Source organism: Amia ocellicauda, chromosome 15 (assembly GCF_036373705.1).
Source record: "Amia ocellicauda isolate fAmiCal2 chromosome 15, fAmiCal2.hap1, whole genome shotgun sequence".
Taxonomy (NCBI): Eukaryota; Metazoa; Chordata; class Actinopteri; order Amiiformes; family Amiidae; genus Amia; species Amia ocellicauda.
The window spans coordinates 3794124-3815568 of NC_089864.1; the positions used below are offsets into that span (position 1 = coordinate 3794124).

Below are 21445 nucleotides of genomic sequence, written 5' to 3' on the forward strand. Positions count from 1 at the left end.
GGAGGAACGTGTAACTCTTCCTCCTCGATGATAACACTTGCCGGGCACGCCTCCAAATTGTGTGAAACTCGGCCCAGAGACTTGACCAGAATCGGCCCCTGACAGCAGTGGACATGAGAGCGTGCTTAAGAAACAGTTTGAGAGGAGGAATCTATCTAAATATACAATTATTGGTCACAAATCATTGGTCACATTTCTAAATAATAAAGGCGTTCGCCTACACAATTATATATAAATAAATTGGATTATACCGATGCAAAGATGTAAGAAACCATGCATCGCGATTTCATCCCACATGGTATCCGGTGCACACTTTTTTGATCCGAGCAATTGCATCATGAGCTTTTATGCTGATGCACCGATGCGAATCAGTGAATCTTACCATCCCTGCTATATACACACCAGCACTGCTATCTGTTAAAACACTATATACACACCAGCACTGTCATCTGTTATAAACACCATATACACACCAGCACTGCTATCTGTTAAAACAATATATACACAACAGCACTGTCATCTGTTATAAACACTATATACACACCTGCACTGCCGTCTGTTATAAACACTATATACACACCTGCACTGTCGTCTGTTATAAACACTATATACACACCTGCACTGTCGTCTGTTATAAACACTATATACACACCCCTGCACCCACTGGAGCTACTGTGTAATAGAAATAAACCTGAAATACAGGCAGTTATTGAAGCCACTGTATCTATCATATGCACCTGGAGTAGTGACACTTTCTGGACCCACTGTATTAAATGGATAGCTAGCATGCCTGTGTGAAACTTGATCTTTCTTTTCCTTACATGCTTGATTGAATGATTACATGCCTGAAGTAAGTGTTCATAATCCAATCTCCTTTGAACCTCCCAAAGAGCCTGTCTACTACACGAGAGACCCTGTGAGACCCCGTCACAGCAGGATCACGTTCCCTTGGGTTTGTATATAATGGCTGCAAAATGTAAACTAATATGTCTGATGATGTTTAAGGTCTGGTGACAGTTTAATGTGAAAGCACTAGATCTACACTTGAATCCTATTCCTAAACCCGACTCAGACCTTTATCCTGGAAATAATAACTGTCTGATGTAGGTTGCTCTTCCATTCTCTCTAACTCTGTGAAACCTTGCAGTTACTCAGTCTTATGTATCACCACATGATCTTAGAGGAGCTTCTGTTCTGGGGACTTCCTCTCTGCCACCTGATTCTGTCCTCTGGGATTTTGTCCATTCTTCCTCATGTCCATGGGCCATCAGTAGACACACCGAACCCAAGCCACTGCTTCCCACTCATTAAAGCAATGGAAGACGTCACCAAGGCTCTGGACAGAAAGTGAGATGCATATTTACACACAGGATTGTGGGATTGGGTTGTGGAAGTTGCTTCACTGAGATACCTCAACCAGCAGCTTGATGAGCTTCCAGGCCAGGAATATTCTGCTCCAAATGGATTTTGTAACTTTCACCAGCACCCCCCACCTGGCCAGAAAGTGATGATGTTAGCTTGTATTAAATGCCAATTCAGGCATCCTCTGTGTATCACTTACAGAGTGTTATTAAAACAGAATACTTTCTTACAATGCAGAAATTGCATTTTTCCTCCAGATTTGTTGCTCTGTCCTACTCTAGGAGTCATTTGAAAGGGTTGGCGCTTGTGTGGCACAGTGCTCGGCAGGGCTGGTAAAGGCTGCCCTGAAAGGCACTACATCTCCCAGAAGCCTCTGGCGATGACTCGCTCTGGGGGAAGCACATGACCTGCAGGACTTCCTCCATTAGCTGGCTCCTGCATTTAAGAAGGAAGCCTGGCTTGTGGACATCGCCTTGGCTGCTGTTCCGTCTTGTGTTTGTGTTTCATTAGTTATGTGTTTAGAGAGGGACCTGTTCTATGTGTTTAGGTAGGTTCAACACTGCACCTCCTCACTGTACAATAAATAGCACCTCCTTGCAGCTTACTCCTCTGCCTTTGTGTCGCTGTTTCCACAAGAGACCCCACCTATAGAGCCCCAGATGCCGTGCCCAACCCCACAGGGTGTCACCCTAGATATATAGTAGTGTATATACACAGTGCTTGGGTTAAAGCTGAAGCATTCCTCTTTTAACCCATATCATTTCTTTTAAGGGACTCTGTTGCAGCTGTCTCTTTGAACACTTTTCCTAAACATTTAAAAGGGGATGTGGGGCAACTGTCTCTTTCATCACAGTTTGCTCGAATTAGAGATACAGTTTCACAATACTTAATCTTCACATGCCTTTCTAGCTGTTTCTTTAAAGAGCGTATGTAGACTCTGACTTACAGACCTTTTCTAAGAAAGATGTTTGGAAGTTTCTTGAATCTCTGCTCCTCAGCTTTTGTGAGGTAAGCTGGTTGAACTCATCCCATCCAAACTGAAAAAGGTACCCAATTAGGTCCAGTTCACACTTTAAAAAGCCATCCATTAATATGTATGGCCCAAGTGTACTTTTGGCTTTAGCCCTGTCATACTTCCTTTTTTCACTAGACTTTATTGTGATATTACCCAGCTGTAAAATGTTTCCATGATTCATAACTTATAGGAATGACGCCTGACTTATTTTCCATGAATCAGTCCCTATTTCTTTACAGTGTGTGAGAAGGTGGTGGGGGGGCTTGTGATGTGTGACGTTGCATTGCCACTCAACAGACTCAACAAAAAAACGTGTGGAAGATGACATGAATGCAGGACCCAGTGTTGGTTCATTGAGCGTGAGTGACAGAGAGTGATTCACCCCAGTTTGGGTGGAGTGCGCTTGTCTAAAACAGGATGGACTGACAATAAACACATACATTAGAAATATAATATTAGCTCACAGTTCAGGTCTAGAAACTAGATCTCCTCCAAGACAAACCTTTTCACATTATCCCCTATGTGTTTAAACATGTTTCCTATAGACAATAGCAAACTGTGACAGGAAGCCTTGCTTTCTTTTAAGATTACCAAGGGAAGGTGAAGTGTGTGTGTGTTTGATTTGTTAAAAATGTGCAGCAAGAAAACAAGCTAATGACACTTCTTCTGCAGTAGCCCCTGACCTTGTTTGTGTCATTTATTTATTTAATGTCTTGTGCAAGAGAGATGGTGACAGCTCAGAGTATTGGGGTAGATTATATATGAAGCTGGTACCTACTGTTGCCTTTGATGAAGTCTGTAAGATTGCAAAACTGTCTGTAAGATTGCAAAACTATTTAGGAAGTTGTATGTGTCTGAAATAATGAGAATTCTGCTCCTTATGGTACCAAGTGCAGTAGTGAGCTTCTGAGAAAGTCTGTTAATTACACGTTGGCTTCCTATGACAGAGCTGCAGGGATGAACTGGTTAAGCGACATCACGGACCTGCACATGATAATAAGCAATGTAATTCTGTGTGCGTAGAAATAGGGAATGTGTCTAACGAATGGAAGCCTAGTGTGTCTGACTCTCACTCTTCACCTTATCAATGCTGTAGAATAGACTTGAATGTTTTGTAGGTGTTTAATAATGTAATAGAGTAGTAATCAGCATTAGAGGTAGACTGTAGACTGGCATAATAACAAATCAATAGCAACCTACCTATAATTCCCTATTACTCTAAAATATAATTGTTAAGCTTCTATACATTACAATTTTTTTTTTATGTTGTCCCCCTCTGACTCACACACTCACACACAGTAAAAAATACAGGAAGCTAATGAATTCAACTGCCTAACTGTGCTGTGTGGTGAAGAGGAAGCATCAGCCTCCCTCTGTCCACACAGACGCATGGCAGACATGGAGGGTCTCGGCAGAGCTGCAGTGTGGCTCCTGCTCTCTCTCCTCACCCTGGGGACACACGGACAGTCAGGTAAGGGACAGGGATCACCACCAATCAGGGGACACGGAGAGCTGTAGTGTAGAGGCCGGGTCACAGGGAGGGAATTATTATTTTTTCTTTGGAATTGAAGTAATCCAAATTAACTTACTGTTTTCTTTCAGTTATTGTGTAGATCACAGGGAGACAAAGGGTTCCTGAATGATCAGACTTTGCTCAACTGTCTTGTTTGTTTGTGTAAAGTGTTCCACAAATGCACTGAAAAGGGAGGCCTGATCTGAAGTTGTGTTGAGCAGATCACTGAACACAACCGCTGCAGATAAAGATAAACATAAAGATATACAGGTCTCTGTGAGGGCGGGGGGGTCAGTGTCAGGCAGCACACTGTTCTCTCAGCACATTCTCTCTCCTGAGTCAGGGAAAGACTGTGATGTGAACACTGGTGTGTGTGTTTGCTGGGTAGAGTGAATAGTTAATAGTAAAACTGGGGAAGTTTGCCTTAAGCAAGTTAAGTGTAATTTAGCGTACTGTGTACTAAATATAGCCTTGTGTGTTCAGTGTATTTTGTGATGTAGTTTTAATCATAGTTCACCTCAAACACTTCTTAAGCATATTAAAGGTTTATGTATTATCATCATTAGTAGTGGTGGTAGTAGTTGTTGTAGATTGTTATTTTTGTTGAAGTAGTAGAAGTGGAATTTATAAATCAATTTCGGGATTAAACAACCCCGATATTATCAAGCTCGCTTCTGGTCAAAGAGTATAAATACCCGGTCATGAACACACAACTCCAGCACCCATCACCTCCTCTGTCATCGCTTCTGCAGCAGCTCCTTGGCTCAATCCCGGCAAGGGGGGTGTGTTTGACGATTATTTGACGATTATTTGACGGCTCCAGACAGTCATTCCCCTAGGCAAGAGAATAAGCCAAAACCAAACCACATCACATTCCCAATGCAAATCGGTGTTGTGAAACTACTGAATGGTTGTAGTAGCAGTAACAGCAGTCCTTGTGGGATTTCAGATGCATCTCTTAATGTGAACTCAATACACACGCTGTGTGAATAATTGATGGTGTGATTCCTGTGCAGTGTAAAGTGCTGTTGTACCCTTGAGCAAGGTACTTCACTTAGATTACTCCAGTAAAATGCCCAGCTGTATAAATGGGTACAAATGTAAGTCGCCCTGGATAAGAGCATCAACTAAATCACAAAAATAATAATAACAGGCCGAGGTCATGGGGCTCTTGACAGCTCAACAGGAAGCAGTTCAGAGACGGCAGAGATGTGCTTTCATTGCTGCTGGAGCCAAGTGGGGGCAATGCAATGCTTAAAATCTAAACAGGGTTACAATTAGATCATTTTTAGAGAGAGGATCTTGCATCCCACCCTGCGTAATGTCAGTGGAACTATGAGGAAGAGGATTGTGGTATTTGCCTTTGTATTACATTGTTACTGAGTTTGCTTTTCCTTTAATTTCTTTGACTTTTCCTTTCTTTAATTTCTAATTTTCTTTGTTTCCTTCTGCCTGTTCCTTTGCTTTATGGTCCACGGGCAGTGATATGTGTTATAGACCAGAGCCCGTTCGTGCCTCTGTTCTGAGCTCTGAGAGCACAGTCCTGGTTCGGTGGTGTTTCTGAGAGCTCTCTGCTGTGTCACAGGGCAGGTCTGTTGGAGGCATTTCTGGTGGGAAAGGGGAACCAAAGTGTTACAACAACACAAGTATTTGTGCTGTCAACAGGAACTCCATCAGAAATTGGGAAAAAGTATGAAAAATTGTTTCATAGTCAGTTTCCCATGTCCCTATTCTGGACAATGTGGTGCGTTTTGCATTTTCCCAGCTCTTCTTTGTTATTTATTTTGCCATTTGTGAGTGTATAGCGCCTGGCAAGAATCCAGGTGAGAGAGAGCACTGAATGAAACACACCTGCGCATGCGCACAGACACACTACAGATCCGTTTTAAGACGACATAGTTCATGGCATGTTGATGGTTTAAATCCGCTTGCTGTGCTGAATTTGATTTCTGCTGCGACACTGACAATTTGATCAATGCTGATAGCTAAGCTGCACTAGTTTAGGGTTTCCATACATTTACCGAACTTAAGGCCATGGGTTACCTTGCTCCTCGGGTCAGTAGCACTGATATTATCTTACTGCCACTGAGCGACTTCATTACAAAAGCACAACAATTATAGAAAACAAAGTAATCTGCCTGTAGTCTGCTCTAAACTGTGTTATTAGTAAAATGGTAAATATATAAAGTGGAAGTGTCACAAATGTAGTCCTCTACACCACCTAGCTTAAGAGGTCTAGGGCTTCTGTAGTAGGCATTACTGCACTACACTCCTTTTGCCCCGCCAACAGGTATTTATTTGATCGCTGATTCTGGCACGACACAGACAGGGAACTCCAGTTACAAAGACTTATTAATACTAATACACAGACAATAAATATAAATGTACCAGGTGAAGATCTGTCTGATGGGCTCAACAGCAGTATAAAAAGTTCTGGATATAAAGTCCTAAAATAAACTTAGTTAAAAACCTGGTATAGAATTTCCATATACATCCTTCCCCCCCTTCCCCCCACCCCTTTATAAGAATAGCAAAAAGACACAGAACACCCTGTACATATGCATACCCTTAATATAATCAGTTTGCAATAAAAAAAAGTATGAAAATACAAACAATTCGTGAATAAAAGTGATTTATAATTGTATAAACACAATGAAAACACGTGAATATACTTGAAAAAATAAACAAAGCTTTAATAAAGTCACATCTGTGACAGAAGCACACTAGGGAACATTGTACACTCAACATCTGCACGGAATTCAATGCTACGCTATTACACTTACTATTACCAATAGTATGTGGTGATTTTTCAAAACTATTAATACAAAACTTCAGACTGATCACACTTCAGCAGTCTTACATTCAAAACAACTGACTGTGCTTTCATTTGGGAAATTGTAACATTGCTAACATTATTATGGATCGATTCAACCACAACAACCGGGGATTGTGCTCCTTTGAAATTGTAAATGGTGAGTTTGAATATATTTTAAATAATATAGTGTTGATTAGGAAACTGTGCTGACTTTGTCGCGTTTTGAGTGGACCTGTGCTCCGTTTGTGTGTGTGAGCATTGTGATGTGCAATGCGCACAATCATGTATTTTCAATGTGAAATGTTTTTCTAGACAAAAAACTTATTTGATCTTGTGTGTTGTATGTAATGAAAAATGACTTGAAAAAGGTATTTTAAGCTGATCTGTTGTGTTTCTTGTATTAAGAGTTATGACGCATTATCACATACTATTGATAATAGTAACAAAGCGATTACAAAAAATTGTAAGACAAGTAATATCAATACAGTAGCACGTTATGTTACTAATGCATTACCCCCAACTCTGATTTGATTGCATATAACTTACAAGTCTCATTTTCCAATAGCCAGTCCAATGTTTGATACACAACATGAGTTCCCCCTGCAGACAATACACAGAGCACCAGAAATAATGTCAGATGAAGCAGGGATCACAGACAGATTGTCACCAGTTTTGTTTTGTCTCCAGACACACACACACACACACACACAAACTCACACTACTACCACACTCTTTTCCAGGAGCAGAGAGCACCTTATATAGGCATGGCATTAGCTGTCAATGACAGCTGTCTGAGAGGTGAGCCTGCTGCCATCTTGAAAGCAAAGGTCCAAGGTGTTTTTTGCATTTTTTTTAGCAGCAGCCATTTTGAGAATTTTAGTTCCTATAATGTTGCCCATCCACTACCTGAGCGTGCACTTTTCCACGGTGAGTATAGTGATACCCATTCACTCCATCACTCTCACTTGCTCACTCTTATCACTCACTTACTCCATAAATCCATCACTCACTCATGCACTGAATCATTTCATCACTTACTCACAAGGTATGAATATGTAGGCCTACCTAAACTGTTACTGTTTTTTAAACAGGAGTTTTGTGTTGTTTTTAAATCTGTGTCAGTGCAGTAATGATGTTAATCTCCACATTGTCTCTCCAAAGAGCCAGTGAAATACACTGCAGCAGTGGGAGGACAGGTACTCCTGCACTGTGGGACCTCAAAGACTCCTTCACACAATGAGATAGTGCAGTGGACATTCACTAAGGATGGTCTTGATTATATTGTATTGACCAGAGATATGAATGGAGCTGCAGTTAAAGGTGTTACTGATCCACAGAACAGATTGTCATTGCTCACTGAAGACGCCTCCCTTCTGATCACTGCTGTTCAGCCTGGAGACGCTGGACAGTACAGATGTAACCGGCAACATGTGGCAGAACTGGAGGTGGTGAGAGGTGAGCAGTTAAACATGATCTCTCTTTCAGTGCATGTGATCAGGCATTGTTGTCTGTGTGGCTTTGTGAAGCTGACACTCCAATTCTACACTGATGGCCAAGCTGCTACTGCAGAGGAAGTGCATCATATATGGGACTGGGATACTCAGGTTTTCTCCAGAAAAGCTTTGGCTCCCGAATCCCTGATTCACCAAGATGGCCAACCTTTATGATAATTCATCTGCAATACAGTGCACGGTTGTGTTCATCCTGAACAATGTAATACATTCATTATATCTCTTAAATATAGTTCCTTAAACTATGCTTAGTTACCACAGAAACCAGTGGAGTGACAGTCCAGAGTTGGACACACAGCCCTGTCTTAACTCAACTCAGTTCAATCACCTGTACATCTTTGCAGATTTATCACGGGCTCAATCAGTGTTAAGCAAACTCAGAAAATTAGTCATTGATACATATGCACAGTAATATTGTTTAAAATAATAAAGGGTTTGAATGCAGTAGCTGTATTACTCATGGTTCAGTCAATTTATAACAATGATCCCTAAATCCTTAAATGTCTTCAAAAACACAAAGAAACGAATTGCTGTTATGACATTGCTGTAATTTATGTTTTATATGTATGTTGTACATAGAAATGAATCTAACATTTTGTTTTTCAATATATGAAATGAATATGTGGATTACATACAAAACAATACTTAAAATGTATCCAACCTTCTTTTGGATTATATTTTGTTAAAAAATAATTTTCAATATACAAAAAATGGGACAGTTTTGAAGTTTTGAAGCATTATACTTGTTACCTAACATTCTGTATGGTTGTCCTATATAGATTTTATTTGTGATGTCCAGTGTGTCTCATTAGTCTGTATCAGCCTCTCTGTGACCCTGAGCCCCTGTTTCCCCAGAGAGAGTCTCAGTGCCTGAGGGGAACAGTCTCCTCCTGAACTGCCGTGTCCCTCCTCCAGCAGAGGGCAGCACAGTGCTGTGGAAACACATGGTTGCTGGAGGCAGCAAAGAAATCATAAAGGTGACAAAGGTGACATTCAAATATAATGGAAATAAACCTGCAACCCCACTGAATTACCACCAGTTTCCTGATGGCTCTCTATCCATTAATAAAGTCCAGCCAGTGGACGCTGGGCAATTCTACTGTGATGGTCAGCCTGTGGCAGATGTGGAGGTGCTGACAGGTAAGAGTGTGGCTGACTTTGATAACGACTCCTGGGTTTTCCCTTGTTTGTTGATTGACTGACCTTTTACCTGCCTTTTGACAATGTCTCTTGGATTTTCTTTTTAACCCTGACAGCCTGCTTCTTATTCCTCTTCCATTACCCTGACCTGTTATCATTCAACCCCATCCCAATCCTGTAGTAGCCTCACACCTGGTCCTCCACTCATGACATCCCCTGCTGTGACAGTTGCACATAGTCTATATTATATTGAACTATGCACGGTACTATACATTTGTGGTTTGCGATTACTCTGATATTTTCCTTGCATATAAAACACAGTGTGACGTGTTGCGTTTCACTCACCCTCCATCCTGTTCTAACAGCATCTCAGAGCCCAGACTCCTCCAGAATGAAATCTCAGCTTCACTGGGTCTGTGGTCCATCAGTGGACAGGAGCCCGATGGTCTCAGTGTGTGCTCAGCCCTGCTTGGTTCAGCCCTGTTCACTCACTGCAGAGCCTCGGCCTCTTCACCTGCTGGGAATCAGGCAGCTGCGCCCAGGCTTTGTGTGTCTGCAGTGTTGGGGTATCTGATCACTGGCTTGTTCATCTGTTGACTTCTCCACAGGTCCAGCTCACTACACTGTGTCAGAGGGGAGAACAGTACTGCTGCCCTGTAATATCTCTCAGCCTCCTATACCCAGTGAGAGAGTCCAGTGGACATTTAGTAACAGTGGCTCCAACTCTGAGACAATCCTGACCAGAGACGAGAACGGAACTGAAAAGAAACCTGGTCAAGATCACAGGTTCAGCCTATTGTTACCTCCTACTGACCTCACCCTGGTGATCAGAGCTGTCCAGCCCGCAGACTCTGGGCAGTACCTGTGTAACAGTGAACATGCTGCCCATTTACTGGTGATAAAGGGTGAGTCCTGTAATATTTAATTTCTCTCCACATCCTGTTTCTCTTTTTGGCATTGAAATTAAACAAGTCAGAGCTGACTTCTGAACCCAATTTTCCTTCAAAGCTCTAGTTACCTTAAACTACATTAAATACATGGGATTGTAATTGAATTTCAATAGCTCAGTCTGCATTGTCACAAGGAGGATTAATTACATTTTGTACTTATTTATAATATAACTCAACTCCTTGCTTGTTCTCTTAGAAATTAATGCCCTCCCTTCATACCCCCAAACTGTCTCTCTCTGTTTCTCTTCCTCTCTTTTATTTTTCCTTGACTTTCTCTTTGCCCCCTCCCTTCCTACCTTTTTACACCCTCCCCCCTCTCTCTTCCACCACCTTTCTTCCTGTTCAAAACAGTTTTCCTGCTGTAACTGTGTGTGTGTGTTTGTGCTTCTGTGCAGTGTGTTGCACAGAGCTGCACTCTTCATCTATGAAAGGTTTAAAGGTATTTATTCTTGTAGCCATACTACACCACTAAAGGCGCCACCTTTAGATTAGGTTCTTTAGTATTTGGCACAGGGATAGTGGGCAAGAGAGGAACAACAGGTACAACATTTTTTCTTTATTAAAATTTAGAGGATACAAGGGATCAATGGGAGTTAAAACGAATACAAATATAAAATAAAAACACTGAAACTCAATGGTAGCTTTCCTAAAGGCCCTGAAGCATCCTGTAATAGAGCTCACAACTGTAAGAGTTGTTTACAGGTGCCTCAGCTACACTATGCTTTTAGCCTAGGCCTTAGGATATCTTCCAATTGTATTGCAATTCTGAGTACAGATGTTGGTGTGCAGTGACACAAACACAGTCTTCATCTAATTCCTCTGTGTTTCTGATTTTAGGTGGTCCTGGACACAGCAGCACACAGAAGACAACTTTAGCAGGTACTGAGAACATTGGAAATGCTGTCATTGTCTCCCTCTGCTTCTGATTTATAGGGACACCGACAAGCCCAGGAACAACAAACCTGTAACCCATTGAGATTTAATTTATTGTCCGAAGCCACTTGCTCATGCTTATAGATAATTATGTGATAGGGATACAAGTTTGTAATCTGTTTTCTGGGCAAATAAAGGTGTTACTCAAGTTTTTTTAGTTTTAGTTGTTTCAACATTAAATGTTTTACTGGCATGACAAGCAGAATAAGTCTTGCCAAAGCTACAGTACAACTGAAACACTTTAAAGGAAGTACTATTAACATATCAGCTTCTGTGCACAGGGGTCAATGAGACAGCAGAACCACAGAATAACATGAACGTCAAGACATACACAGGTAACTCAAGTGACCCATTTAGAAAAGCATTGGGCACTATAGATGCCTTTAATTTCTCCCATTTTACAGTGTGTGCCTGTGTGTGTGTCTGTGTCTGTGTTAGTGTGTGTGTGTGAGGGGGGATTAATGCAATTCTTAATGAACACAAGACAAAACTGTAAATCTTTTGGCAGATTCATTAGTCTGCATCCTCCCTTTTCCCCACTGCATTGATACCAACTGCAGTGTCAGTTTTACCAGTTCTCTGTGGTTTTCTGACTGTCCTTCCGTTCTCCAGCGATCTCTCCATTATGCCCTTCTTTCTCTATATGACCTGCTCTTGTATGTATGCATTATAATCATTATACTTATAATCATTACAGCGATCCTTGCTGTTGTGATCGTGTGTGTGCTGCTCCTCCTGATTGGGGCCGTTCTGTTTGTGTGGAAGAGAAAGAGAGACGGAGACCCAGGTAGGCTTCAGTCTGTCCACATGGACCCCCACGCCCTGCCTCCCGGCCCGGGGGCTGCAGTACTGCAGCACATGCGTCTGGACCAGAGACACACACACCTCAGAGGCTGTTGAAAGTCCTAAAATCAACACACTACAGTGAATAGCATTACCCCTAACATTAATCATAATATTAAAACTGATATTAACAATATTGAACTAAAGTGTGTTCATCTCCGTACTTCCCTTTCATGCTTAGATGTGCTGCAACACCAGTTGAGTATTCCTGTAGCTAAAAGCTAAGGTCCTAGATTTGTTGTCTCTGTGTGTTTGTGTGCGTCTGCAGATTAATCAAAGTGTCCTGTATGGTGTTTCTAATGCAAGCTCTTGTGTTCTGGGATTAGGGTCCAAGCAGGAAGCCACATCGTTGAAGACACAGTCCACTGCAGGTCAGATCCTTTCTGTTACTCGCCATTTAAATCTAATCTGGGCATATGGGCTTGGGCTCAATGTCAGCTGGAAGATAAACACATCCTCCCACATTCAGACCAATCCACCTGAATAAATTCCCCACCATCTCAATGTCTCACTCTTACCCCCTGTGTCTTTGTCTCACTGTCTCATAGGACCTGCTGCAGGACAGGACACCCCAGGACAGGTAGAGAGAGCCTTTCTTTCTTTCTTTCTGTCTTTCTTTCTTTCTTTCTTTCTTCTGTCTCCATTTAATTTACTCTGGTCTTCCTTCTTTATTTAGTTTCCTAACTTTCCTTCCTTTTCAATCACTCAATGGTTCAAGACCAGTGGTGTGGTTTCCCACCACGCAAACCACACAATTTCTTGGGGCCCCCAGGGGATAGGGGGCCTCCTGATGCATAGTAGCAGTGTTACATTACAAGCTTAATTTTAACTTTCAACAAATTCCTTATTTTACAGATGAAAATTAATGTATTGTTAATACCACCTTTTATTTTTAATGTAGTGATTCTAAAGTCTCTCAGTTTAGTGCTGCATTAAAGTGTCTAAACTGTGGCATGGGAGACCTGAGTATTGACATGGTCAGATTCCTTGCAGAAAGACAAAAGTCTGCAGGGCGTGAACGCACCCCATTGAAACAAGCCGACAGAGTGATGCCTGTAGTGCTATAGTTCCTATAGGAAGCCTGCTTAGGTATAACTATGTAGCTGGAGTTATCAATAAAAAGGGCCAAGGTTAAAGAGTTGAAAACACTACAACTGCCGTGGCTAACTGTAGGATTTAATTAAAGGCTGTTAAGTAAGTGATCAGGTTTTATTTATGTAGCTACTGAATTGATATTATAGAGCTATTTGTTTTTAGCACAGCTTAATTAGTGATTGTTGATGACAGTCTTTTTTCGTGACCTTATTGTTTGTGATTAAAAGCTTGTGATGAAAAGTGCATGGCAAATTGACAGGATACCTTAGGCTCCATTTAAGACTTGTTTTTAAAATGAATAGTGTGCATTGCAGCTAGATCATCGTTAAGCCAGTCATGTTGGTATTTTTGGCAGGAACCTCCACACACATCATCACTGAAATCACACGATTGTAAAACATAAAAACAACAATCACAAAATTGAAAGGATCAATGTATATATAGTTTTTTTTTTAAATATTTGAATTTAAAACTTGTATTTCAAAAGCTCCTTTTAAAGTGGGGATTTTAAGATGGAAATTATAACAATGAAACAATTTAAAATGTAATTTGCACATCTGTCTTTTAAATATTTATTTTATTCAGTTTGCGTATTTATTCATATTTATTAATACTACCTTTATTTTCTATTTGTGTAGTAACTAGTTCTACTGTTTGCTTGAACAATAAAACAGAATAACGGGTCAAAACCCCTGGATTTCACAATTCTGTCAGTGGATTTCATAGCGCCCTACACACCTACACACCCTACTGCACGTCTATCTATTTACAAATGGTAATTTCATTCGGCTTCATGACACATTTGAGCCACCATACCTCTGCCAGCTTCAGTCAGTGAAACAGAGCAAAGTGAAGAAGTTCTAGAAGGTAAGAAAATGTCCTTCACTCTCCCATTTTAACTTTAGTTGGAGTGCACTGACGATACTCTGTCATCTTATAATGACACAGGACTGTGGCAGCCACTGGTGTGTGTGGTGATGCTAAAATTGTCATGACAGGTAGAGGTGGAGGGGCTCCTAAACTGAGCTTTGATTGGGGCCCCAAAATTTACAAACACACCCCTGTTCAAGACACTAACATCTGTTTGATTGTTACCTCTGTTAAGTTCTTACACAGCTGGAGAGCTCCTTAATGGACCATAATACATTGATCTCTCTAGCCCTCTAATTGATTAAATAACAGAGTGTAGAGCTCTGACGTTAGCTTCCATATACACTCACCTAAAGGATTATTAGGAACACCATACTAATACTGTGTTTGACCCACTTTCGCCTTCAGAACTGCCTTAATTCTACGTGGCATTGATTCAACAAGGTGCTGAAAGCATTCTTTAGAAATGTTGGCCCATATTGATAGGATAGCATCTTGCAGTTGATGGAGATTTGTGGGATGCACATCCAGGGCACGATCTCCCGTTCCACCACATCCCAAAGATGCTCTATTGGGTTGAGATCTGGTGACTGTGGGGGCCAGTTTAGTACAGTGAACTCATTGTCATGTTCAAGAAACCAATTTGAAATGATTTGACCTTTGTGACATGGTGCATTATCCTGCTGGAAGTAGCCATCAGAGGATGGGTACATGGTGGTCATAAAGGGATGGACATGGTCAGAAACAATGCTCAGGTAGGCCATGGCATTTAAACGATGCCCAATTGGCACTAAGGGGCGTAAAGTGTGCTAAGAAAACATCCCCCACACCATTACACCACCACCACCAGCCTGCACAGTGGTAACAAGGCATGATGGATCCATGTTCTCATTCTGTTTACGCCAAATCCTGACTCTACCATCTGAATGTCTCAACAGAAATCGAGACTCATCAGACCAGGCAACATTTTCCAGTCTTCAACTGTCCAATTTTGGTGAGCTTGTGCAAATTGTAGCCTCTTTTTCCTATTTGTAGTGGAGATGAGTGGTACCCGGTGGGGTCTTCTGCTGTTGTAGCCCATCCGCCTCAAGGTTGTACGTGTTGTGGCTTCACAAATGCTTTGCTGCATACCTCGGTTGTAACGAGTGGTTATTTCAGTCAAAGTTGCTCTTCTATCAGCTTGAATCAGTGGGCCCATTCTCCTCTGACCTCTAGCATCAACAAGGCATTTTCGCCCACAGGACTGCCGCATACTGGATGTTTTTCCCTTTTCACACCATTCTTTGTAAACCCTAGAAATGGTTGTGCGTGAAAATCCCAGTAACTGAGCAGATTGTGAAATACTCAGACCGGCCCGTCTGGCACCAACAACCATGCCACGCTCATAATTGCTTAAATCACCTTTCTTTCCCATTCAGACATTCAGTTTGGAGTTCAGGAGATTGTCTTGACCAGGACCACACCCCTAAATGCATTGAAGCAACTGCCATGTGATTGGTTGGTTAGATAATTGCATTAATGAGAAATTGAACAGGTGTTCCTAATAATCCTTTAGGTGAGTGTACATTTCTTTATGTGCATGTCTCACAATAAATGTGTTCATATATTGCAGAGACAGGCACATTTAAATACACATACACACACACACATCCCCCCGCCGGCTCAACCTTCACAGCCACACAGTAGAATATAGTGGCCTGTAGGGTTTGCATCAGATCATAGATTCAATTGGGCCTTTAACTCCTTTAGGCTGTTAAACACTTGGGGATGTTAATGAAAGCCTGAGAGGTGGGCTGGCACCAGCCAAGCAGAGGAGACGGGGAGACTCCAGAAACAGGTCTTGAATATATATATGTGTATGTACGTATAACGGGTGCAGTCGGGCAGCTTCTGAATGAACAGCCATTGAGAGAGAAAGCAATCCTCATCCATTGTGCCCCTGTCCCAGACAAATGAGGAGGAGGAGGATGAGATCCATTATGCCTCCCTGGGTCACCAGAACCGGACGACAGACCGACCCCGAGAGGAGCCCATAGACTCCAGTGTGGTGTACTCCACTGTGGCCCTCAAAAACATGACCTGAGACGCACCGGACACCCAGCCCTGCACCCACCGACACTGAACTGTGTTAAGAAGATACAGCTGTTAATGTCAGTGTCTGGTTGCCCTGACACTTAAAATACAGGAAGGAACGTCACCTGAGAATAGATTTGATAGATGTATTGTATTTAAACAAGAAAAATTGTTTAGAAACATATCTATACATTCAGGAAATGTAATGCAGCTGAATTTAGAATCAAAATACATGTCAGCTTGTACTTGAACTGGAGTAATAATCAGACCAAACCAGACCTTCGAACTGCCCCCTGAATTACACATGACAAGCTTGTACCCTTTCACGTTTCTAGTCATAAATAGTAGACGGTAGCCCCTGGCAATAAATTAAACCACAATAGGGTACAGATTATATCTGGTAAATGTATTCATGCGTAGGTCAAAGTTTTGATTTGGTTTGGTTTGATTTTAAGTAATGGCACCGAATCCCACCCTGTAACACTGAGACCCCTTCAAGCAGTAGAAGATACATGATATAGATGGACCAGTGAATTAACTCTGTTCTGACTGTATTCCTATATACTGTGCTGTATTCATTTGTATTGATGCGTTTACAATCAACTTAATTTAAATTCTGTTATGAGTTTAATAAAGAAAAAAAAAAGTATATTTTTTACTTTTCAGGTGTCTTGTAGTCTCTCTAATGTTTCATAGTTTAACTGGATCAATGTCTTTGTTTTTCTATGATTAACTAGGTCCTAGGGGTGTTGCTAGGATTTGAGGACATCTGGGGCTTAGAGTGAACAAGCTCTGTTTTGATGCTTTTTTTATGTACTCTGGCACCTTACTTACATTCAAAGTACATGTCTTAATAATTGAAACATGGAAATGTGTAGGCCAACCTTAAAAACTGTTGTTTTCTTTCCAGATTAATTATGAATTTGATGTTAAAAATAGTAGTAGTTGTTAGTAATTTGTATTAGTATTGAGTACAAACAGAATACGTCACAACTGCTATCATTAAACATTTATTGACACGCTACACTTCCAAACTAGAAAAAAACTGTTACATGTATTTATGTTAACATTCTTTAATAATATTACTATTATTTTATCTCACTCACACACACAAACTTCTGAGATACAGTTCATACAGTGTAGTGCTGCACTGTTCACTCTTCATCATCTGCTGCTGTCTGACTCTCTTTTCTCTCTCCATCATCTGCTGCTGTCTGTCTCTGTCCGTCTCTCCACATAAATTGTCAAAATGGTGTATGGCATGATAAAATGAGCTAAAATTAAAACATTTGTTACTTCAGTGTAACTTTAAAAAGTACACAGTGACATCGACCAGTCTATACTGACATTGCAATTGGCAAAATGAATTCCAATGTACAGGCATGATGAGTAGCATTAGCATTTTAGCTAATCAAAATTGCTACACTCATGAATGACTCTCTCACACAAAAATACACAAAGTAACACCAAATAGTTGTTACCAGTTTCCATGCCTGACTCTGACAGCTGCTGATCCTGGCTCTTCAGTTTGTAGCTCATCTATGCTACCCTCTACCCTAATGCAACATATAATCCTACACTATGTTTTTTACCTGCATATTAAAGTACAATGATGTGACCCCAGAGGAAAAGAAAATTAGAAAAGGGCTCTCAAAAATGTCTCATGTATTTCTCCTAGACAACAATGAGGTCTGTGTGAAACCAAAACGAGATTATGGCGTATTTCTCTTGTTTCTCATTTTTTTCTCCTGAAGAAAAAGCTACACAAAATCTCAAATTAGCCTCCTTTTTAGTTTCAAAATAGATCTCCTCAAGCTCTAATATAATTCTCAGATTTTCTCAAGTTTGGTATGCTCTCTCTATGAACTCAATCTATTCTCATCCCAGTCAGTCATGCATCTCATGCTGAGCTCAGACAGAGCAAATAAAGAGCTCTCCACAAGCACTCTCTGAATTGTCATTGTTTTCTTAAAAACATTTTTATTTTTTTTAAAGAAACTCAAATACATGGACCTCATTGTAATGGGTTTTATATGCTTGTCCATGACAAAAACAAACTTCCAAGACCTTTTAAACAGATGTTTTGATATTTACATGGTGATAATTGGAGTTACATAATGCAGACAAAAACAAATATAACAATATTTTCACTGGATATTTCAACATCAATAATCTAACAATATTACTTGCTCTTAAATAGGATTGACGATGATAATCAGTTAGAGTATATCATTAATATCACTCAGCTCCAAGTGTCTTTCAAGTTTAAAAAATTATCACTTTCATGTAATGCAGCCATTTAGACAAGCACAAGACAGCATTTTAGCTGTATCAAAGCAAAACTGCAAAAATCTCAGAACAGACTCACAACTGGTGTAAGTAAGTGTAGTATATTCAGATATTTTTATCTTCTTATGCAGGGCTCAAAAGCGACCTTTTAGTGTGACAATAGATATGCCTATATGAAAAGATCACTGTGAGATCACTAGTATTTGCTGTTAAACTACAGTCCTTTTTACAGGAACTTCCAGTAATCTCACAATGTCAAAACATGTCCCATCTGTCAGAGAATCCAGTAGAGGATTTATGCGTGCAACTGAGATTTCATTCACAAATGCAAATTTGGTCTCATTTTGACATTCACTGGTTTCTTTGTAATTCAATCTGGCCATATTTGATCTGGATCCCATCACAAAATAATACTGTATAATTGTTCCTTCATTTAGGTTAGACATACTGATTTGAAGTGTAAACAGTTTTCCCTATTTGAGCTGTTATACGCCTTCACAATATTATTATGTAATCTCTGACCAAGCAACTGTTCCACAAGAGACTTATCATCAGATAAGTATAAATAAGTACAAATAAGCATTTGAATAAAATATGAATCATATAATCAAAATCAAAATCAAAATACTTCTCTCTCGTCCGGTTACATTACATTTCCAACTGCAACTAATTCATGGACCATACTATAGTAAGGCTACAAAGGAAAAATAATAAAATAATAGAATAAAATAAAATATAAATAGAATACAAAATGCCATTATTAGTTAACTATATTAACCTTTTATTTTGTATAAGTTTTAGCCGATATGCCTGTTCACATATACTCTTTTCACTGATTCAAACTTCCCAACAACAGATTTGTCCTCTTCTGAGTACAAATGCAGCACAACTGCACTTGATCAGTATTACTCTGGTAAAAGTAATGTCAAGCTTTATCCACTTCCCGGTTTCGGAGGCTGCGCAATGATGTGACCTGTGACCCAGCATCAGGACATTTCATTGGACAAGAGCTCCTCCTGCATCGTGATTGGTTAATTTAAAAGTTGGCTGATTAACATAAGGGACACAGGGAGCAACGGAGCACCGCGGGGCCTCGCCAGAGAAGGTGAGTTTAATGTTTGTTAAGTTTAATCTTGTAACATTTAGAAAGTGTACATTTGGGTTCTGAAACTTTTTGAAGAATCTGGTCCACATATACTGCATATACTAAGGTTAGCTAGCCTTAAACCTTGACCATATGTGGCTATGAACTTGTAAATGTTAGCATTACTGCAGCATGGTGGGGTTAAACCCGCGGCCGGTGACTCTCACTTTGCCAATGGAAAAACTGGCATTGTCATTTTCAAATGGGTGAAAATGTGTTTTATGAGTATGACTCTTTATGTTAATAAAATGCAGTATGGGCAAAAACTGCTTTTTACATTAACATATGTTGTACCTTTATGTATTTTACAGAATGGAATGCCAAGTGGGAAATTTAAAAAAAGAGATGCCCTAAAGAGCACGCATCCCAACGAAGAAGATGAGATTTTATGAACCAGACCCCGGCTCACCCAAAGATGACCAGGATGGTAACTGAATCATTGTCATTTTACTGCACATCTTTTTAATTTGATGTTATTTATTTAAATAAATGTTTCTTAATTTTAACTATTGTTTTGCATGATATTATTATAACAAAAATCTATACAAAATTATATTTAGTTTCTAGGGTTAGGGCCGCAGTGGACTGCATGACTGCACTCTACCTGGTAGCCTAAAGTAATTATAAATAAACGTAAAACGCTACTTCATTTGCAGCATATTAAACAATTTTATCTTTATACAATTGAACAAGCTTGGCCCTCGTATTCCACACTCAAAACCAACAGGGTGCAGCATACTGCAAAAACTCAAACGTATATTTGTATAATATCTATATCTGTTTTTCAGATCTCAATTTACCAGTCTATTTATGTTCCACCACTCATCTATTGTCACAAAATGAGATAGACAGGCAGGGACTAGCTTGTTCAGGACAGCCAGCACCAGTTATTGTACCTTAAATGCAATCTGAAGTCACTTATTTCTGAATTTCTAAAAAAAAATGTTGCCAAGCTTATAGCCCTGTCATTATTCTGCTTGTTCTGTTTAAAACAAATCACTAATACGCAGAGCATTGCTGTATCTTGTGCAGGGTAAACTTGACCATTTTAATAAAGGGTTCATTTGTTTCAGCATTTATGAAAGTGTCCTTGATTTATTTACACATATAAAATGCATGACTCGCATATTGCTCCATAGTAGTTCTAGTACTGCTAATTTTGTTCTCGTAAGGAGACAAAAATGAGCCATTAATGAGACTGAGCAAGATATCTCCCTCAAGTCTCAACTATGACTGCTGCTGCTAAATGCTGTTTCGCCTATTTCTCCTAGTGAATTTTAGGAGCAACGTATGAGAAACAGGTCAGACAACACTGAAACTAAAATGAGGCTGAAATGAGAATCACAATTTTGTCTCCTGAGCTTTAGAAGATCAACCATTTGAGCAATAAAAATTTTCCTCTGGGACATAACGTTTTCTATTTGTATTACAATGAGGGAATAAAGTATTTGATCCCCTGCTGATTTTGTACGTTTGCCCACTGACAAAGAAATGATCAGTCTATAATTTTAATGGTTGGTGTATTATAACAGTGAGAGACAGAATAACAACAACAAAGTCCAGAAAAATGCATTTCAAAAAAGTTATACATTTATTTGCATGTTAATGAGGGAAATAAGTATTTGATCCCCTATCAATCAGCAAGATTTCTGGCTCCCAGGTGTCTTTTATACAGGTAACGAGCTGAGACTCTCTTAAAGGGACTCTCCTAATCTCAGCTCGTTACCTGTATAAAAGACACCTGTCCACAGAAGCAATCAATCAATCAGATTCCAAACTCTCCACCATGGCCAAGACCAAAGAGCTGTCCAAGGATGTCAGGGACAAGATTGTAGACCTACACAAGGCTGGAATGGGCTACAAGACCATCGCCAAGCAGCTTGGTGAGAAGG

At 40.2% G+C, this 21445-nt stretch overlaps 1 protein-coding gene across 1 annotated transcript; it reads left to right on the forward strand.

Annotated features, from left to right (window-relative positions):
• The first annotated feature begins 3731 nt into the window (after window positions 1–3731).
• On the forward strand, window positions 3732–16778 carry LOC136771690 (contactin-6). Its single transcript, XM_066724158.1, has 10 exons — window positions 3732–3848; window positions 8043–8160; window positions 9072–9356; window positions 9965–10261; window positions 11144–11185; window positions 11521–11574; window positions 11937–12026; window positions 12409–12453; window positions 12631–12662; window positions 15996–16778. The coding sequence occupies exons 3-10, from the start codon at window positions 9161–9163 to the stop codon at window positions 16128–16130; spliced, it is 891 nt and encodes a 296-aa protein (XP_066580255.1). The 5' UTR covers window positions 3732–3848; window positions 8043–8160; window positions 9072–9160; the 3' UTR covers window positions 16131–16778.
• Window positions 16779–21445: the final 4667 nt, after the last annotated feature.